General features: G+C 47.1%; 1 protein-coding gene across 1 annotated transcript in view; it reads right to left on the bottom strand.

Moving 5' to 3' along the window:
• Positions 1-9,050: 9,050 nt before the first annotated feature.
• The window catches only part of Cpn1 (carboxypeptidase N subunit 1), a 31,686-nt gene continuing 18,824 nt past the window's right edge, over positions 9,051-21,912 (bottom strand). The window contains exons 6-9 of the mRNA XM_052185355.1: positions 20,576-20,715; positions 18,401-18,500; positions 14,647-14,765; positions 9,051-11,572 (exon numbers count right to left, since the gene is read on the bottom strand). Of these exons, the coding sequence (XP_052041315.1) occupies positions 11,432-11,572; positions 14,647-14,765; positions 18,401-18,500; positions 20,576-20,715 (500 nt within the window). The 3' untranslated portion in view covers positions 9,051-11,431. The remainder of the gene's footprint in view (positions 11,573-14,646; positions 14,766-18,400; positions 18,501-20,575; positions 20,716-21,912) is intronic.

The following is a 21,912-nucleotide window of genomic DNA, read 5'->3' as shown; positions in this document are numbered from 1 at the left end:
GGCTCACGACCATCTGTCATGGGATCTAATGCCCTCTTCTGGTGTGTCTGAAGACAGCTACAGTGTACTCATAGACATGAATGAATGAATAAATAAAATATTTTTTTTAACTTGTAAATAAAGGCTGGAGAGATGGCTTGTCAAGTATGAGCACTGGTTGCTCTTTTAGAGGACCTGGGTTTGATTCCCAGCAACCACACGGTAGCTCACAACCATTTGTAACTCCAGTTCCAGGGGATCAGACATCTTCCTGCTCCTGCTCAATGCAGGCACATACATGGTTCACAGAGGCATACAGGCAAAACACTCATACACATAAAAATTGTATATAAAAACACACAAATATTTAGAAATCGTATAAATGCTTTTTTCCATCTCCAATAATTTCCAATAAACCAAAACACAGAATTCTTATTAGTTTTGGTGAATCTTAGCTGTTTAAACTATTCGGATGTGTCGACCTTTGATCTCAGATCTAAAGGGAACCCTACCTGCCAGGGTGCCCTTGGTCTGAACTTTCACTGTCTTCATGGACAGCATCAAAAACCAGCAGCTGGTCCGTGGCCTGGCCCCACAGCAGAGCTTCTCCTGAATGTACCCTGTCATAGTCATAAGCTGATTAGAGTACCAGGCTGCTGACTGAAGCTGGCCTCACACAGGATGCAGGATACAGGATAATCCGGGGCAGCCAGAGCCTAGCCAAAGGTGAGAAGTACAACTCGGTGCCCGTTCTTACTCCTACTGCTGAGGAAGAAACAGTCCAGAGCCTGGTGGTACAATACAGAAGATGCAGGCTTGCAACTATTCATAATACATCTCAGGCCCCAGGGCGGAGACAGTAGAAGGCCAGCACCCACCAGGGATGCAAGTGAGCAGGGAGGGCTGTTCTCCCTCAGAAGACGGAGGAGGAGGAGGGTTTTGACAGAGCCACATCTGTTTAGAAGACTTGTGCAGGGACAGGGACAGCTCCTAGCACTGTCTCTCAACCTGAGGGTCTCGACAAACCTCTAGCTCCAAAAAATATTTACATTCACATCGGTAGCAAAATTACAGTTATAAAGTAGCAACGAAAACAATTTTATAGGTGGGGGTAACTGTGGCGTGAGAACTGTGGTAGGGGTTCACAACATTAGGAGGGTTAAGAACTACTGTCTTAGAGAAAGATAACAGACTCCATTCAGGGACCTAGAGTAATGCAATTTCTATTTTGTTCTTAGAAAGATTCCCTGTGAGGAACAAACAAGCAAACACAAGAACTGTACCCGGTGTCTTTGTAGGGCGTTTGATGCTGTGCAGAAGGCCCACTTCTCGTCTACCTGTGGAAGCTTCAACTGGCTTCATATTCCATCCCAGTCAAAAATAAAAACCAAGCCAGGTGTGGTGGCATCACAGACCTATAATCCCAGCAGAGGCAGAGGCAGGTGAATCTCTGTGAGTCTGAGTCCAGCCTGGTCTAAATAGAGAGTTCCAGGCAACCTCAGCTACATAGTGAGGAAACAATGGAAAAATTTAAAAAGTAGGCAAAACCAAATCACTAACTTAACCCCAGCAATTGAGAGGCAGGAGGATCTCAGTGAGTTCAAGGGCAGCCTGGTCTGCATAGTGAGAGCCTGTCTCAAATGAGAAATAATTATACTAATAACGTGTAATCTTTAAAACTATACAAACCCCCTTTTCTCCTTATGCTACAATAAATGTTTTACTTCTGATTAGCATTAGTGTCTTACATAACTAAGTCTTTGTGCATGAGAACTTCACACAGCTGGATCCAGGTACCCCACTCTGTAGCCTAAAATCTCTCTGCTTTTTATTTCATTGTCTATGGTGACATCCTTTTTCTCACAGTCTCTCCCAAGAGGGGGCGAGGTGACTGAGAGTTCTACAAGCTTGTGTTCCCCCAGCTGTGACTCTTTGACTCTGCGTCACATGTAATTGGGTGTGACTTTCAGTAAAACAAATTGGGAAACTGTCATAGTGACTCTGGTTGGTCACTCTGGGGCTATGTTCTACCACTCTTGGAAGATGGAATCTCAGTGTGTGTGTGTGTGTGTGTGTGTGTGTGTGTGTGTGTGTGTGTGTGTGTGTGTGTCTGTGTGTGTGTGTGTGTGTCTGTGTGTCTGTGTGTGTGTGTGTCTGTGTGTGTGTCTGTGTGTGTGTGCAGGCACTCTTACACACATAGAACATTGGTTATCATTAAACAACAGCACAGTTCTTTTATTCTGAAACTAATATTAATACTAATGTTCAGATCACACATTGTGCTCCACCCAATAAATACATCTATATCTAGATGCATATAGGTCGCAGAATGGCTGAATCCGGTGAAGAGGCTGCAGCAGAGTTGGGGGGCGGGGTTCTGAAGTCCTGTACAGCAAGGAAGCTGAGAGACACATGAGTAGCGTCTGTCCTGACGGGAGCTGCACTGGCTACAAAGCAGAGCAAGACTGCCAAGGGGAGACTGGCTGTGGAGGCAACAGGGCAGGGTGAGGCCAAGATGAAGGCTGGGCAGACAGACTGATGTGCTGGAGGACAGGCAGAGTCCCAGCTTCCACTGCGAGGATGAAGCCCTGCGATGGCTGAGCGATCTCTCCTGGCAGCTCCTCGACACACAGATTCTCGGAGCTCTGTCATCTCCGTGCTCAGTGTCCGTCTCTTTATGGGGTCCAAGGCAGGGAGTTTCCGCTCTCTCCTTGGTGTGGTGCGTCTGCTGAGTTCTCGGGGATACCCTCCCCATGCTCCCCTGGTCCTCACAATTCCAACCCAACACGATAAACTTACATGGCATACTTTCTACTCGTGAGAACGAGTCATTTGCTTGTCTGTGCTGCATGGCTGGTGCAAACTCATCCTGCTTTCTCAAAACAAGTCAGATGCTGCTTCTCCCAGATACTGGAGTCTGCCAGGGCAAGGCATCATCTGAATACCCCAGTTTTATGCAAAAATGGAATAAAATCGCAGGGCAGGCTCACCTCCAACAGTGGATATCCTCCAACAGTGGATATCCTCCAACAGTGGATATCCTCCAGCAGTGGATATCCTCCGACAGTGGCTAGCTTTAGGCTTGTTTGTTTGTTTCTTTAACACTTGAAAGAGCAGCCCTCCCTCGTGCTCAGGAATGAGTTTCATATCAGCCTTGTGCCTTCTATATTTATTCTGATGAATAAATTGATTTGCTGTGATTACATATAGATGTAATATAGATGTGTTGATTTGCACTCAGGGGTGTCACACAAATTGTCCCTTCCTAAACAAAGTGAGTGAATTTAAATAAGCACTTAAACAAAAAGTAGAAAGGTTACCGGTATGCCACACAGTAGCAATCACTGGGCTTCGGGTGTGGGTCAGTTGGTAGAGTCTTTCCTGGGCTGGGGGTGTGGGTCAGTTGGTAGAGTCTTTCCTGGGCTGGGGGTGTGGGTCAGTTGGTAGAGTCTTTCCTGGGCTGGGGTGTGGGTCAGTTGGTAGAGTCTTTCCTGGGCTGGGGTGTGGGTCAGTTGGTAGAGTCTTTCCTGGGCTGGGGGTGTGGGTCAGTTGGTAGAGTGTTTGCCTGGCATACAGGGCTTCCATTCTGCTTCCCATCCAATCCCAGTGTGCAGGACATGGGAACAGGAGGCTCAGAAGTTCAAGGCCATCTTTAGCAACATTTGGAGGTCAAGGCCAGCCTGGGAGGCAGGACACCTCCCTCATACATACAATGTTTTGCTGATACAAACCATATAAGAATGATTAAGCCATGGAAAGCTTAGGGGAGACAAGATGAGGCAGCCTCACACAGCCTTGGCTCCTCGTTTATAAGATAAGGATGACAGTGTCATTTATAAGCTAAGGGTGACAGTGGCCACCTCTATGCTCACCACAGTGTGTGCCAAGGAGAGCAACCACTGTTATCTAGAAAGAAAAAGACGAACTTTGTTATCTTGCTCCATTGATGTGAACAACCAGGGCAAGGAAACAGGGCCTATAAAGAGTTTCGTGGGTTGTTTTGTTTTGTTTTTGAGACAGTGTAGTCTAAGCTAGTCTTGAACTCAAGACCCTCTTGTCTCAGACTTTCAAGTGCTAAGGTTTCCCTGCTGAGTCACCATGCTCTGGAGGCCGCGAGGTGGCTCAGTGGGTATGGCCACCCTGCCAGGTCTGATGACCAGAGTTCCACGACTGGAATCCACATGGTGAAGAGAGAGAACAGACTCTTCTTGCACGCTGGTCTCTGTCCTCCACAGGAACGCTGTGGTACATGCTGGTGTGCACAAATTCACACACACAAAATAAATAACCATTAAGATATTTTTTTCCAAAAAAATAATAATTCTACTCAAATGAGGAATTCTGGTTCTGTTTCTTGGAGAAATGTTTTTTTCTTACTGATAAGGAAGAAAAACTAAAGGTTTAAATATATGCTGTGGTCCTTACATAAGTCCAGGTTATAGTAAATATTTTCTATGAAATTCTCTTCAGGGGTTGACCAGATGGCTCAGTGATCATTGCTTGCTCTCTCAGAGGACCTGAGTTCAATGCCCAGCACCATCCTGGTAGCTTATAACCATCTGTAACTCCATTCCTAAGGGATCCAGCACCCTCTCCTGGCCTCCTTGGACACAAGGCATACAAGTGACACACAGAGATACATGCATATGAAACACTCATACACATAAAATATAAACATAGTTGTTTTTTAGCTTCTACATTATCTGCCTCTGATTTCCTGCATTCTTTCAGAATCCAAGTACCTTCTCCCTTTCTTATCTCTTTATGAAAATAGGAAGAAATACAGCTTTGCAAGTACATAAAATAGATGTGTTTTTAAAGAAACACTACTTCTGGGACTAGAGGGATGTCTTAGGTAAAAGCCCTGGTCGCCCTTCCACAGGACCTGGGTTCAATTCCCAGCACTTACATGGCACTCACAACTGTGTAACTCAATTTCAGGGAATCTGATGTTACTCTGTTGGCCTTCACAGGCGTCAGGCACGTATGTGGTACCCAGGCAGACATGCAGGCAAAACACCAATACATATAAAAATAAAATGAAAATAAATAAATTTTAAGAATATTACTTGTTCAGCATCTGCACATTGAGGGGGGCTTGGTGTGCTATGATGGATATTTTGTAAAGGCCTGTATCACCATGTCCAGCTGAAACATTTTGTTTTATGTGTCTGTATGGTATTAGTCTGTGTCTCTGTGTGTGTGTGTGTGTGTGTGTGTGTCTGTGCGTGTGTTTGTGTGTTTGTGTGTGTGTAACTCCTGGAGCTGGAGTTGCAGGTGAGTATGACTCCCCAGGGTGAGTACTGGGAACTGACCCCAGGTCCTCCGGAGGAACAGCAAGCTCTCCTAACTGCTAAGCCATCTCTCCAGTCCTGGATCACGAACTTTAATGTTAAGATGATAGATTTCCTAACTTGGGACATGAAAGTAGTTATGAGTTCACAGAGGTGGAGGACGGCAGACATATTTCTTCTAATTGGCCTTATTAGAAAGTCAGTAAGTTACTCCAAAATAGTTAGTGGATCCTTTAACTTGTCATTAAAATTTTTTATTGGTCTGTGGAATAATAAAATAATTTTATTGGTTAGCTATAAACCACAGTGTATAAACATTTAGGTATTTTGGAAAAGGAATAAAATTGTGGTCCTGTTATTTCTTAGCTTATTTTCCCTTGATCTCATTCTGGACACAATTTAAGGAGATTCATCAGCTCCTTTGATCTCAAGCTCAGCATGGTGTCTCCAGGCCTAAGGCCTGGCTGGGGACAATCTAATGGAAGTCCAAGAGGCCTTTTCCCTCTCCATGAGGGGAACATGGGGCCAAGAAATAGTTTTATTTGTCTGTTCCCAGGACAGTGTGAAGAGGGCCAGCAGAGAAACAACCACAGCCCACCCTGAAGCTGCTCTCTGCAGGTGTTCTGGGCCTCTGCCAACTCTAGCAGTACCCAGTCAGGGAGAAAGACCAAGGAAGGGAAGGGGCGTGGTGAGGGAGGGGCATGGCGAGGGAAGGGGCGTGGCGAGGAGGGGGATTGAGCATGGTGAGGAGAAGGGGCGTGGTGAGGATCATTAATTACATGAATGACAGGTGAGGAGAAGCCTTTCCAAATGGTGGAATTTAACTTTTAGGAGAAGCAAGAGCACACGCATTTGCTTAGGCATCCGCCCAGCAACGTTCCTCAAGGTTTAAAAGTCTGAAAGAAGCCAGTGTTGCGGCTGCCCTGAAGCCACACTCCAGGTGGGAGAGGGCCACTAGCATGCAGGCTGTGTGCCAGGAGCATAGTAGGACAGATCATGGAGGACGATCCTCTCCACACAGGGACTCCAGCCTCTCCAGGTCTGATGCCAGATTTGCCCAGAGGCAAGTTGTCCCACTTTGTAGGACCTTGTTTTAGGGATGGTTGGTTAGGTTCCCCTGTGTGTTGTGTCACCATGGAAAAAGTGAATTTTCTTGACTCACTGTTGACCAGACTTTGTGGTTTGGATGCTGAGTTAGACTTGTTGTGTCGGAGAAAGCACCCACCTGTAGACACACATCTTTTTTCAGTCTACTTTAGTAAGGGTTCAACCTCTGCTCTAGCCCGTCATCCACCAGAGATAGTGGAAGAGAAAAGTTATTAACACAGGAAAGCAGAGCTCTTTAGGAAGAGTTCTTTGGCGGCGAGTCCAGTCTTCATTGTCCAGATGCAGCAGTTCAGTCCTGTATCAAACACCAAATACGAATTAGCAGCCGCAGCCCAGTCCTCTCATCAGGAAGACACCACACACAGACCCAGCAGCTGCGGGTCAATCCTGAAGAAACCAGCGGAGTCTGAGGATGCCGCAAGAAGCAGCAGGAACCTCATGAGTAAGGCAAACCAATACATGCATGTGTGTTGTTAGCACAGCGGAGCAAACCAAACCAATGCTCCAGCTCCCGCTGTCCGTGAGGCCATATTCTTATACCTTCATCGTGTGTCCTTTCACGTGTCTACTTTAGCAAAACATCCTTTTACTTATGTGTGCCAGCAAACTGTCATGTGACACAACTGACTTTCCAAAGAAACCAGAAGCTTCCACTGCATCCACCTCCTCACATACCAGGGACACACAACGTACCCTTGGATCCAAGAGATGCTGGAGACAAAGGGACTGAGTCCCTGCTCAGGACTCTTTTGATTACTGCTCTGTTCTTGGTAAGCCTCCTATGTTCTCCTTTCCAAATCAGCCTGGATAATATCACCTGCTCAGGTAAACCATCCTTAAACATCCTGCCTCTGTAGGACCCCACTTCAGATCTCTGGGTTTCCCGTTTTGGATAAAAATCCTTCTTGTGGTTTTTTGTTGTTGTTGTTGTTGTTGTTTTTGTTTTTTCAAGACAGGGTTTCTCCGTGTAGCCCTGGCTGTCCTGGAACTCACTCTGTAGACCAGGCTGGCCTCAAACTCAGAAATCTGCCTGCCTCTGCCTCCCAAGTGCTGGGATTACAGGCATGCACCACCACACCCAGCCCTTCTTGTGTTTTTATGTAGTAAATTGCTTTAGTCTTTGCTGCTTCCTCCACATTTGTCCAACTCCAAGAAGGTAGAAACTGTGTCTCTCTGGTTTGTCTCTCTCCCCACCATTCAAACAGGATGTGATATACAGGTGAGGCTCAACTATTTACCAGATGAACAAACAACACTCACGGTTCTACTACAATGTCTGTTCCTGTCAATCCATAGAACAGATTTATCTACATGTGTATGAGTGGCTTAGCTGGTGTATGTCTGAACACCATGTGCATGTGGTGCCCATGGAGACCAGAAGGTATCAGATCATCTGGAACTGGTGTTCCAGAGGTCTGTGAGCCACCCTGTGGGTGCTAGGCACCAAACCCAAGTCCTCTGGAAGAGCAACAGGTGCTCTTTAGCCTCAGAATCATCTCTCCACCCCTCTTCCCCCAACATGTCTTAGAGCAAACATGTTTTTTTGCACACCAACAACCAGTTCTTCAGCCCTGCATACACTACACAAACTGGGTCCTGAGTAATTTCTCTTATGACATTAACTACTCACTAGGAACTGAACTTGGGTCCTCTGGAAGAGCAGCAAGCTATTTCAATCACTAAGCCATCTCTCTGTTTTTAGACTGAATGAAAAGCAGAAGGGAGTCCAGTGCCCACCTCTGTTCCCTGTCTATGGACTTGAGCAGCTGTCTCAAGCACTGGCTGCTGTGACCTCAAGCACTGGCTGCTGTGACCTCCACTGTGAGTCAGAGTAAACCCTTTCTCCCCTAAATTGCTTTTGTTAGCGCTCTCTCTCTCTCTCTCCCCCTCCCCCTCCAGGTGTTCTGTCCAGCCTTTTTCCTTCTTTCTCCTCTCTCTGTCCTGTCCTCTTTCTTTCTCTGCTTCTACTCCCTTCCAGACCCCCTTCCAATGTCCCAATTATCTTCATTTTATACTAGACCTGTCCTATAGCTAATACCTCAGCATATCAGTTGAGGGTGATATGCCTCAGCATGTGCCTGCTAAGGTACCCCCCTCATCATCCCTTATCCCCACCACATCATCCCTCACCCCTCCCACTCATCATACACCACCACCACCACCACCACCACCACATCATCCCTCATGGTACTGGGACATCGCTATCCAGTCTGAAAAGTAGATATCTTCCCACATCAAATAGGAAGAGGAGTCAATCAGAAAGCATTCAGTTCAGGAGGGAAAGCACCACAAACACCGGGAGATCAGTCGAGGCTCTCCAGCACATGGGGTTGACAACTGTTTCAGAACCAGCATGGCCTCAGCACAGCCTCTCAGGAAACTGCTGCTTCCAGGCTCACCAGCACACTCAAAGTCCAGATGCTTGTGCTGATACGGTACCTGGCATTTGGCCACCCCAAAGGATGACAGTCCTCTGAGGAAGGATGGGCAGGGGTTGCTTTCCCTTCCTTGATGTTTTATGAGACTCACCTTTAGTCTCCACCAACTCTGGGCTTGGCAGATAATATTAATATGCCTGTGGGTTTTGTTGTTCTTGTTGTTAAGATGAATAACTGTGACTCGCAGAAGAAAAGGTGGGGTTTTCTTTCTGGTTTGTTTTTGTTTTTTAACTTATAGCCACACAGACAATAAAGAACAGAGCTTACAATTAAAACTGTCAGAGTTCAAAACCCATGCCATTCACTGTGATGTCCTACAGCACCGGGCATCAGACATTCAGATAGATTTCTTCTCTAAAACTCTTAAGTTATAAAAACCAGTCAGGAAAATGCAAGGTCAAAGTCAGAGAACCTTCTTTCGTATTGCGTCAACTCTGCCCACCACTCATACCCTAATGACCTCACATCAGCCTTCTCTGTCTCTGTGTTGTTATAACCATCCCTGGGGCAGATAACCTACAAAGTAAAGAGGTTTGACTTAGGATTCCAGTAGCTGGAGGGTGCTAGCAACATGGCCCCTGCACCTGGCAAAGGCCCGATGTCTGCTTCTATCATGGAGAAATGGAAAGGAAACAACCAGAAGCAGAAGGGGGTAGATCATAGGGTAGCTCTGCCTGGCAGTGACTCACTCAAGGCTAGTTACTCCAGGAGACCAGCACTGATTTGGAGGGCAGGGGCTCATGACCTAATTATCTTGCGTTAGGCCCCACCCCCTACAGTTTCCATTGCCCCAATACCATCATCACCCTGGGGACGGAACTTCCAGTGCACGGAACTTCCAGTGCACGAACCTGCAGGGGATACATTCAACTGTACACAAACCACAGCTTCCCTTCAGGATACATGGAATTTTTGTGCCATGGTCAGAGTCTGTATGAAGTTTCAGTTTAATCTCACTACTTTGGACTTAATTGGAATGGGCCTTCTAGGGGTGGAGCCCTAGAAGTCTTAGTGTTTCTGCCTCAAGGTGGCAAGCAGGGGAGATCTGAGTGAGAAGATGAAAATCTCCAGGAGGTGGGGAGGTGGGGAGGCCACAAGGAGCTGCTAGGAACCCCTCTGAGCTGCATGTCTTTGCCACTGCCCCTCCAAGGCCACCTTCCCAGCTGGCTCCCTGTGGCTGTCTGTCTGGCCAGTTCTTTTGGCAGTAGCCAATCGAGTTCTGCCCATCCCTCAGTGGGCTCCTCAAGCCCACCTCAGAATTCTGGGGTCACAGCAATTATGACAATGTATAGCAGTACTCATGGGTCTTCCCTGCTACACAGCCGCACTGAGACCATAGGCCATGTCTCCTTTCTCTTTGTATCCTCTGCATTCTTGTGAGCAGGGGCCCAATAAAGAACCCTTGCATGGCAGAAGGAAAGTCTGTGGCCCTGCCAGCCAGCACTCTGAGTCTCCATTCTGTAGACATCAGCTTGACAAATGACGTAGTATGTGATATTCAGACAATCTAGAAATATGTGGCAGATGTGATAGGTGCAGGCATTGTGTGTCACTGGGCAGAGCTGTGCCCTCTCAAAGCTGTGTCATTAGAAGAAGGGACCCAAGTAGTTCAACGCAGGGCAATGGCAAAGAAACCATTAACCTTTTAGCCTGAGAAGAGACAGCTCTTAGTGGGGAAAGGATGCATCTCTGACTCTTCTCCTTCTGGGCCATAGATGGAGATGGCTCAAGGATAGATCAAGAAAGAATGTGCTAATTCACCAAAGATACCCTCACAGCTGCTAATGTGTGTGAGGCTGCGCCCTGAGACGTGAGTGGGATCTGCTCATCTGCAGGAAAAAGCTGGGTTCCTTAGTGGAACAGCTGTGGAAACTCAAGCTGATCCCTAACAGCCAGCACTGGGGACAGAGGACCGGGGACAGCAGCCCCCTGTTGCTCTGTGCTCTAGGCACGAGATGGAAGAGGACACAGTGAATTCAGAAACATCGCATTTGCTCAATGATGCCTTCAGGACCAGTGGGTTCAGCTGGGACTCTGAGAGGCCCCGAACATCGCCCTGCAGGACACATTCCTTCACATGCCAGGCTACAAGGGTGTCATGTCTCCTACATACCCAGAAGACATTTCAAAAGGTATAAATTGTTGACAGTGCTCACACATGAGGGGCGGGGAACTGGGCCCTGTGGGTCACATCCTCTCCTGACTAGAAACCACTGGCCACCATGGAAATGGTCTCAGGCAATTCTGGATTCCCTCAGCAGTCATTTTGACAGCCTCTTGCAGCACCACGCTGTCACCAGCTCCATGCCAGACTGTGGAGATAGACAGACAACCAGCGGGAACCTGTCTCAGCATGCAGTGACCCAAACCAGACTCCCAGGAAGAAGGTCTCTAGGACCCTGCTGTAGGCAGGCATAATGGTACCAGTTTCTGGAAGGTTCGGACTCCTTTAATGCTGGCCTAAGGAAGACTTGATCCCAGGGGAAAGAGAAACACTCAGGACTGTTCTGTATGTGCCTGTGTCTAAATATGTCCCAGATAATAAAAGAGAGGTGTGGTCATGGGGTTTGAGAACAGGGACCTGGCCTCACTGTGTGGCCCTGGGTGCTGGCTTCATGCAGGGCCCCTGTGCCGCTTCGTTGCTGAGTCTTTCTTTCTGGATGTCCGGGGCTTTGCCCTGCTTCCCTGGCCTCGGCCGGGAGCTCTCTGCCCAGGGTACACCTGAGACGTGCTTCGCTTGAGTTGGAAGTCAACCTGCAAAGGCAAGGCAGAAGCTGAGCTCGTGTTCCGACTTTCCCCCGTTGCCCCAGGTTCTAATGGTGCTGCAGACTGGGCAACTGTTCCCTAAAACAGTGTCACGGAATTCATCACTGGTGACGTGAAGTGTGTGGCGGCTGGATGGACTAAATGTGTGGTTTTATTTTTACATTTTTAAAAATGTATTTATTGTATGTATATAAGTACACTGTCTTCATGCACACCAGGAAAGATATCAGATCCCATTATAGATGTTTGTGAGCCACCATGTGGTTGCTGGAAATTGAACTCATGACCTCTTAAAGAGCAGCCTTTGCTCTTAACTGCTGAGCCATCTCTCCAGCCCCATGTATGTTTTTTTTTAAATACATGTATTAGCATAAAATTCTATTTACATCTCCAGTCCCATTTCCACTTATACCCTGCTTAGGGAAAGAGTGCTGACTGAAAGGGTAAAGGGACTTAATCTTTCCCCTGCTGCTGGCTGTGTGTGTTACTGTACAGACCAATGAGTGTCTCGACCAATGAGTGTCTCGACCTCTGCCTCACAGCATGGCAACAGAGATGACAAAGACATTTGGTTCTATTTTTTCTTTTCCTGAGACAGGGTCTCACTACGTAGCCCTGACTATTTCAAGGTTGCCTTGTAGATCGGGCTGGCCTTGAACTCACAGAGATCCACCTGCCTTGGTGTCCAGAGTGCTAGGATTAAAGGTGTGTGTTACCACATCCCTCTAATTTCTTCTGTCCAAGATTTCAAGGGCATCTGTGCGATCTTCCAAGGGCTGCATACAACTCTCCTCTAGCCATGGAAGGCAAGTGGAAAGATGTTGTGAACTGGGTGTGGGACACTGGGTGTGGAGCCGTCATAAACAGCAGACGAGGAGGGAGTGACCCCAAGTCCTAAGTATACTCCCGTGGGGTTTCCCTGGCAACCCGTCCCTGGAATAGCTTGAACCACAGAAAATGGGGGAGTTAAAAACACACCACTGAGTTTCCTGCCTCTTCTATAAAAAATCCATAGCCAGATTTTCTGCTAGTTCTACAAAGGGGAGGGGAGTCAGAGCCAGCGTAGGAGACCATTTTCTACTTCCTGGTTAGTAAACACCTAAGCCTGGGAAAGGAACCAAAAAGGGAATGAGCAAAGGGCAGATGCCCAACCTCGGAGGAGGGTGGTGGGGACAGTGGAGAAAACTGGAAGACATTTTAATCCTCTTAACTTTAACAACAGCAACATCAAAAGGCCCTTTAGTAAACATCTTTTTTCTTCCGTCAAGCAAGTAGCTAAAGGCTTTAAATTAAAATGGAAGGGAAGTGGACGGTCAGTCATGCAGTCAATGAACAGCTAGGTAGCTGTTACTGTCTTGGAATACTACATCCAAACGGCAGATTGTGCCTCTGGTTACACTGGGTTAAATGTGACACAATGAGAGGTTATGCTAGTTTATTTAAAGGATATGTGTCTGTGTGTCTGTGTTTCTGTGTGGCGGGTGAGCTACTTCAAAATAGGTGCAACTCAACACGCCGTGGAGCTGTTTTCATTCTGGCTTGCCTACAGTAGACTATTTATGTATACACGTGACTGCTGCTAAGCAGTTGATTTTAGGGTGGCATAGGGAAGAAAGGGGATTCCACGTGCTTGTCATACAAGTGTGAAGACCTGAGTTTGAATGCCTGAAAAGCCCCTTAAAGCAAGGCACCTTGGGGTGTTTTTGTAAGCCCAGTGACCCTCTCTGGAGACTGGAGGCAGAGTTAGAGAATCCCTGGTAGCTCTCAGGCCAGCTGGCCTGGAGCACACACAGGCCAGACACAGACAGCAAAGAGACACTGCCTCAAATAAGGTGGCAGGAAAGGACTCTGACACCTGCAATTGTCCTTTGACCTCTGTCACGGCATGTCCACGCCCCATTCTCCCACAACACACATTCACACATCCCACACATCTCAACACACACACACACACACAGAGAGAGAGAGAGAGAGAGACAATCAGAGAGACACAGAGACAGAGAAAGAGGTAGGAGTGGGGTGGGGTGGGGATGATCTGTAAGTTCCCAAGGAATTTTTAAAAGGCCCAAAGGTCTTCGCGCCATTGGCTTTACAGGGTTCTGCAAACAGGCCACACGTTAGGTGGTGAATCCCACTCGCACCATCCACTCACTGTGTGATATCTATGGGTGGTTGTGAAGGTTAAAATGAGCAGTCCTGGAAAGCTCGCAGGCAGTATCTTATGTCCAGCAGCTACTCAAAATATGCTGAATCCTGCATGTCAAAAGACACACTGTCTGAGCTCCTGGAGAACTATAATACTCGCCCCTTTACACTCTGAGGTCTAACCTAAAATGATCTAAAGCGAAAAGTTCTGGGCTGTAAATCAATGGCTCTTTGCTTCTCATCTATAAAGGAGAGTTGTGGAGAGTTGAGAACTGGAGGTGGCTGGTTCTTGGTGGCCACAGAAAGTGAGCCTGACACCACGGGGCACAGTCGGCTTGCAGAGCGCCACCTAGTGGAGGTCCCTCTTTATGGCCAGTGCTATCTGGGGAATCTCCAGGGCTTACTAACCAGCCTGAGCTACACCTCTATGGACCTGTGCTTTGTCTTTGCAGTCCTTGAGGAGAAAGTGTGTCCTGGCTGGTTTTGTGCGTCAACTTGACACATGCTAGAGTTATCAGAGAGGAAGGAGTCTCCGTTGAGGAAATGCCTCCATGAGATCCAGATGTAAGGCATTTTCTCGATTAGTGATCAAGGGGGTGGGCCCAGCCCATGATGGGTGGAGCCATCCCTGGGTTCTGTAAGAGAGCAGGCTGAGCAGGCCAGTAAGCAGCAGTTCTCCATGGCTTCGGCATCAGCTCCTGCCCTGTTTGAGTTCCTGTCTTGACTTCCTTCAATGATGAATCTTTTTCTCCCCCACTTGCTATTTGGTCACAGTGTTTCATCACAGCAATAGAAACCCTGACTAAATTTACAGAGGAAGAAGCAGGTTAGTGCCAAAGAGATGAGCCAGGGGAAGTCAAGAGGGAACAACCCAGCAACGGCAAAGCGTGCCGTTTATGGATCAGGTTAAGGCTTACCAGTGTTGGTCCCGCGGGCCCAACCGTCACAGTCACTGTTTGGGGGTCGTACCCTGGTGCCTTGGCAGTGACAGAGTAAGTACCAGGAAGCAGCAGTCGGAAATAATCCCCGTGTTCACCTAAACATCAGAAGGATGTAACTCAGTCAGCTGACTTCAAACACGCTTCAGACCGAACCTGTCTGTGGAAGTTTGAGTTGACCACAAGCCTCACACTACTGTCTGTTCTAGATCCTGGGTCTAATACAGACTCACGCCCCATAAAAAGTCGCTAGGAAAGAGAAAAGGTGGACACGCCCGTTGATATTTTGCCTGATAAGAAAACCCTCTTACATTCAAAAAGCCGTTTTTCTTCTAAGAAGAGAGCACCTGAAGAAATAAAGTTGAGTGTCCTAGTCTTAAGTTGGGTGGAGGCAGATTTTGCCAGAGAGAAGCAGAAACTACTCTGATAAACAGCTGTTGAAGGAAGAAAGCGAACTATTGTACAAAAGAATGAGTACGCAGGAGCTGAATCAACCCTGGAAAAGCTACATAGCCATGTACAATCATTACCAACAACCCCTGGCTTGGACACCCACCGTCCAGGACTGGTACACACGAAGAGTCAGACCAAATGGTCACTAACCGTCTAGCTTGAGAGTCTTACTTTTCTCACCCCGCCCCCATCTTCCCTCTTTTGAGACAACAGGGTCTCATGTGACCCAAGCTAAAGTCAAAGCCATTATGCAGGCTGGTCCCTCAAATTCATGATCTTACCTCAGCCTTCTGAGTGTTGGGATTACACGGGGTGCTACCATGCCTGCCAGAGATGATTTTTAATATATTTTTAAGACAGGGTCTTGTATAGCCCCAAACTGGTTATCTTGCCTGAAGACGGCTTTAAATGTACTACTGTTGGTATTGGTTAAGGTTCTGTCTTAACCTCCCCAGTTATAATCCCAGTTCTGGGATTATACTGATTATAAGTCTAATTTCTGTGATGTTGGGACTGAGCCCCACACTTCCTGCACACTGGGCAAGCCCAATATCAGCAGCCATATTTCCAGCCCTTGCTGATTATAATTTCTTCCATTGCCTTCAGAAGAAATTTAAAGAGAAAATAAAAATGAAAAGAAGCCTATTAATTTAGGGCAGGGTTGTAGAATTTTGGTTAATGACCCTTTATCCCTTGAGAATCAATTGTGAGGGCATGTGGTGCGATGGCTCAGCAGTGAAGGGCACTGGCTGCTCTTGCAGAGGAGGAGGACCTGGGTTTGGTTTCCAGCTCTCACTTGGTGGCTCACAATTACCTGTAACTCCAGTTCCAGGGGTTCAGATGCCCTCTTCTGGCCTCCTTGGGTACTGCATGTACATGGTATAATTACATACATGCAGGTGAGATACCCATACACACAGACCAAAATATAAATAAAATCTTTAAAAATAGGTAAGTAAAAGCTGAGCACATTGGACCCATTAGGAGAATCGAGAGTTCAAGTCCAGCCTCAGTCAGACACTGCCTCAGAAAACAAATGACCAAAAAGAGGCAGTCTGGTTGGCTCAGTGGGTAAAGGCACTTGCCACCAAGCTAAGGATCTAAGTTCAGATTCCTGGAACTCACACTCACTGTGGCACAAGTGTGGCCATACTCATCCATGCCCAAAAATAAATACATTCATGAAATGTATACTAGGAATGAATTCCTAGTAATGAATACTAGGAATAAATAAATCAATGAGGAATGATACTGGCAACCAGATGTGACATTGCACACCCTTGATGCTGATACTTCACTTCTGAGGCTAGGATCTCTGTGAGTTCAAGGCCAGCCTGGTCCAAATTATGAGTTCCAGGTCAGGCAGGACTACATAGTAAGAAACAAAACAATGATACAGGTAGTAGTGAGGACTTTTTTTTTCCTCATACTATTAAGTGTCTGAAATTTATCTTTCTCCTTCCTTCCTTCCTTCCTTCCTTTCTTTCTTTCTTTCTTTCTTTCTTTCTTTCTTTCTTTCTTTCTTTCTTTCTTTCTTTCTTTCTTTCTTTCTTTCTTCCTTCCTTCCTTCCTTCCTTCCTTCCTTCCTTCCTTCCTTCCTTTCTTTCGTTCTTTCGTTCTTTCTTTTTTGACAGGATCTCATGTGGTCCAGTCTGGTCTCAACCTCACAATGTAGCCACTTTCCAGTCTTAGGGACTCTGAGGATGACTGTGAGAGCTCCCAAATGCTAGGATGACGGGCGTGAGCCACCACGCCTAGCTGATTCAGTGCTAGGACTGAACCCAGAGCTTCCTGCACATTAGGCAAGGGCTTTACCAAGCTATACCCAGAGCCCTGCAATTTACCTTCAAATACTTTAGCAATGCAGGGTGTTATTATGTGCATATTGGACAGTTTAGTTACATCCAGAAACTGTTATTGTCTTAAGTGGGGGCTCTCACTCTGGGGTGATTAGCATTTGTGTTACAAAAAGCTCCATTTCTAGAAGCTTCCTCAAAGAGGGCTTTGGCCATCTCCACCTGTAACCAATGGCACATGCTTCGCTAGGTAGCACAGTCAATGTAACTAGAGCCCTAATCCTTGTACTGGATCCTGAAAACCATGTCTAACTATAGTATACATTCTTAGTGGCTCTGACAGTTCAGAGACCTTCCCCACCCTTGCTCAGAGGAGGAAGAACCAAGACCAGAAGCCAGTGTCAAACTCAGGGATGGAGCTGAAGTTTGATCCCTCCACGGTGTTGTGTGCCGCTGCTGGCCTGGAAGATTCCCCATTCTGCCAGACTGAGGCGACAGAATTCATTTAGAACTCTGCCTTTTCCTTCAACAAGCCTATCTCTGAGGGCTCTGGGACCACCTCTAAGGACATGAAGCAGAGATTTCTTCCATCCTGGCCAGACAGCGTGAGTTGTGAGATGCCTGCTTGGTGGCTTTGGGAGGTGAATCCCTACTGCAGTCCATGAAGAATCAACACAGGGAAACTCCTAAGACTGGCAGCTGGGGGACAAGCCGGGCACGCCTGTGTGGCTGATGAGCCGGGCATGCCTGGGAGGTGTCCTGACGGTGTTAGCTGACCGTCTTAGCTGAGGTGAGAGCGCCTGCCCACTCCCTGCTGGGTTCCTGGTCTGTGTAAGTGGAGAAAAGGCGTTGCTGGGGCCTAGTAAGTGCATGCGCATAGCTGTCTCTTGATTGTGACCTGAGTTTGCTAGAAGCTTCAGGTCCCCTCCTCCCTGCCTCCTAACTATGACAAACTAGACCCTGGAGCTATGAGCCACATCGAGCCCTTTCTCCCCTAAGTTGTTGTTGTTGTTGTTGTTGTTTTTCAGAGTACTTTATCATAGCAGCAGTGGAAGAAACCCAGACAGTGCCCTTCCAACAAGTTCTAGGTAGCTCCGAGATAATCCTCCACTGCTCAGATCCAACCTATAGGAGGAATCGATTAGCTTTGCCTGAATGCACATATGGGAAATGCTTGAACCATACGGAAAAACAAACATGATTGTCCTAGTCCTTCCTGGCGACTCCACTCCATTGTTACTAATGGTGTCCTAACCAGGCTGTCTTCAGGTGATCCCTGGGCTCTGACCAGGGGCTCCATTCTCTTCAATGGAGCCTTCTCACTCCAGAAGCAGAAGAATATCCTTATCCACATCTTAGCTGCTTGTTTGTTCCCATACCCGGCACGCCCACTCCTCTCAATGTCTTTGATGGCTGGTCTTTCTGGCTTATAAACTGGTCCCAGTTCTACTGGAGGACACAAGGGGCAGAAAATCCCTTCCTACCTGAAGTGACATCGTGGTTGATGCCGGTGACGGAAATGACAGCCCCCGTGAGGTTGTTACAGTTCTCATCGAGCACCATTCCCTTGATGCCCTGGTGAACCTGAAGGAGAAAGCAGCCACTGAGAGACTCACAGAGCAGGAGGACAGTGGGGGAGGCTCTGGCCTTTCTCCTTTCCCATGGGTCCCCACGGTCCATGTTCATTAACACCCTAACGACATCCTGTAAACTAGTTCTTCACTGCTCCTCCAAGCCCATAATCCCTCCTCAGTAGATGGAGTGATCCTGTAACCCAGTCACACCACACCACCTTTCTTCTCAAAGCTTCTGTGCACTGGGCTTGTGAACCCACAGTCCCTATTAACAGCCCAGACTCAAATGTATGCTTTTGGGTATTTTGCCTGCATGTGTCTTTGCACCATGTGCATGCAAGGAATGGCCACCAGAGGGCCTCACACACACACACACACACCGCCCCCACCCCCCATCCCGCACCCCCCAATGTCACGAATGTTTGTGAGCCACCAGGAGGATACTGGAACTCAAACTCAGGTTTTCTGAAAGAGGAGCCAGTACTCTCAACCACCAAGCCATCTCCAGCTCCGGCTGGTCTCATCTTGAATTTTGTTTTAATTAAGAAACTTTAGGGATGTGAAGAGATGGCGCAGTGATTAAGAGCACTGTCTGCTCTTCCAGAGGTCCTGAGTTCAATTCCCAGGTCTGATGCCCTCTTCTGGTGTCTGAAGACAGCTACAGTGTATTCATATAAATAAAATAAATAAATTTTAAAATGAAAGTAAGGAAGGGAAGAAGGAAGGAAGGAAGGAAGGAAGGAAGGAAGGAAGGAAGGAAGGAAGGAACTTTAAAGACTGCAATCTGTTGCAATGGCTCAGTGATTAAAGGCATTTGCTGCTGAGCCTGACCGAGTCTGATCTTGGTACCCAAATGCGGGAAGGAGAGCACAGACTGTCTTTCACAAGCTGCTTTCTGATTTCCACATAAACACCATGGAATGAAACACACACAGAGAATTTAAAATAAACTGTGATAAAATACTCACATGGTGAGTGGTACAGCCCAGTTTATCACATACACTTGCAATGTGCACCTAGCACAACGCCTCACTTCTAAAACTCGTTTCATCTGCTGACACCGAAACCGCTCTCCTTAAATTGAAAGTGTCCATCCCTCCCATTCTCTGCTCCACCTCCGGCTCTTCCAGCCCCAGACCCCATTCTGCATTCTGTCTGTGCAACTGCGTGAACTCTGTCTAAACAAATGGAGTCACAACTTATTGCCATGTAACTGGCTTATTGCACTTAGCACAATGTCCTTGGGGTCCAGCCTTGTTAAGGTGTGTGTCAGAGCTTACCCGGTTTTGAAGGCTGAATAATTCATCTGTCTGTCTATCTGTCTGTCTGACTGACTGACTTCACTTCTTTTGGCTTTAACTGTGCTGAGTAATATAACAATTTTATTTTAATCATGGTTTCTTTTGTGAGTCTGGAGACACAGCTTTGGGTCTCTCACAGGGTAAGCAGGAGCTTTATCACGGAGCTAAACTTCAGCCTGATTTTTAATTTTCCGGAAGCTCTGTCAGACTGCTTGGCTTAGAAGCGACATCACTTTCTGGTTCGTCCACTTCCTCTGAAGCCTTGTCTTTCCTGGTTCTGACAGAAGCCGCTGCAGTACACTCGAGGCAGCAGCTCCCTGCGGGGTGAGGCTGAGCAGGTGTTGGGTGTGGAGCTTGGCTTGTCTCCCCTGGACCCATCCCGGAAGACCCTGCCCCTGTTCTAGACACCTGGTTTGCCTGAGCCCCTCTGCTCCTCAGGCAACTCTGAGAGTCGCTTTCTCCAGGGAGACTTTCTTCACAGCATTTCTCTTTTTAACATGTCACAGAATTTACCTCCTTATTTTGTTTATACTCTGACCTGGTTAGAATGTCAGTCCCATATAGACAGGGATGTATGCTTGTTTACCCAGAGTCCCCAGCTTATAGTAAAGGTTTGGACAGACAGTTGTGCTCTAAGACATTCAAGGAAAAAAAAAACCACTCCCAGGAGGAGAGTGCTGGGTGAGCGGAGTCAGAGCTGGGTCCGGCCTGAGCCTGTGGCACCCCTGCCTGCCACTGGAGCCACATCCCTAGCAGCCAGGAGAGTCAACCAGAGAGAGCTTACCTGTTCCAAGAACTGGATTAAGGCTTCCCTGTTACCCAGCCACTCCCTTTGCAGCTCCTCTTGTCTCGGAAACTTGTTACAACTCAGCTCCAGTGTGATCTCAAAGCAGTTAGTATGGAGATAATTGAAGTCTTGCATTCCTAGGAAAAGAGACAGCGTCAAGTCTTTGTAACGAAGGACCCACCATTGCCACAACCCATCCTTCTCGTTAGTCACAATTTCCCTACCACAGTTGTATCATCTTCTCTTCTACCTCTTGACATCTGCTAAGTTCTCCTCTACACAGAGCTGTTCCCGAGCCTCAGGCCGCGTGCCTTTCTCTCTCTCTAGCTGATGCCCATCTGAATCCTTTGTGTGTCTTCCATTTGGTGATTTACTTTCCCTTCGAGTGTGCGTGCATGTGTGGATGTTCAAGGAATTATCAGGCACCCTGCTCTAGCAGACTCTGCCTTACTCCCTTGAGCGAGGCTCTGTCACCTGAACCTGGAGCTAAGCTCAGCCCCCGCGAGTACAATAACTCTCCTGGCTTCTCAAGTGCCAAGGTGATGAGAATTTGAACTCGCGTCCTCAGGCTTGTTACCCGCTGGCCACCTCTGCAACCCCTGACTTCTCTTGTGCCTCTTTAAGACTTTCTTCTTTAAGAAAGAAGTTAGCAGATGTTTGCCTCTTAGTTGAGTGCAGACACAGGCTGCTTTCAGAGGAATGGTGTTTCTCTTTGCACTGTGATGTTCTGTAGACCAGAATGGTGAGAGGAGATGGGCGTTTGTTTCCTGCCTCACAGCTGGGCAGGCACACAACCATGATCTGAAAATGGCCTGGAAAATTTGACTCATGGAAAAGTGGTAGACGTCTGTAGTTTAGGTTTTCTCTTCCATATATTGGCTTCTTCTGGGTGTTTATATTATTCAATTAATCTGACTGAATCAATTGTTTCAGTATATTTCTGATTATTAGAATGAAGTTTTTATATTGTATCTTCATGTGGATTAAAATTCATCAATTCAAAGACATCTATTCAAGCTAAAAATTACTGCCATTTCTGATTATTTTTTATAGCATATACATCTCTTAAATTTACATATGAAGTGGCTAAGTTAACACCATCTTGTCTTCACCTAATTTGATTTGCTCAAATGCCTCTCAGTTCTCTACTGCAAATAACAGTTATATCTGAAATAGCTACTCTGTTGTGCCAAAAGCAACTGTTGTAAGGTTCCCTCATCTAACACTGATGCAACTGTGTAGCCCTGGCTGTCTTGGAACTTACTCTGTAGACAAGGCTGGCTTCCAACTCACATAAATCCACCTTCCTCTGCCTGTGGTTTTTGTCTTTAAAA

This window comes from Apodemus sylvaticus, chromosome 1, assembly GCF_947179515.1.
Source record: "Apodemus sylvaticus chromosome 1, mApoSyl1.1, whole genome shotgun sequence".
NCBI classification, from domain to species: Eukaryota; Metazoa; Chordata; class Mammalia; order Rodentia; family Muridae; genus Apodemus; species Apodemus sylvaticus.
The sequence above is the reverse complement of the archived record's forward strand: the minus strand, read 5'-3'. Positions and strand labels throughout refer to the sequence as shown.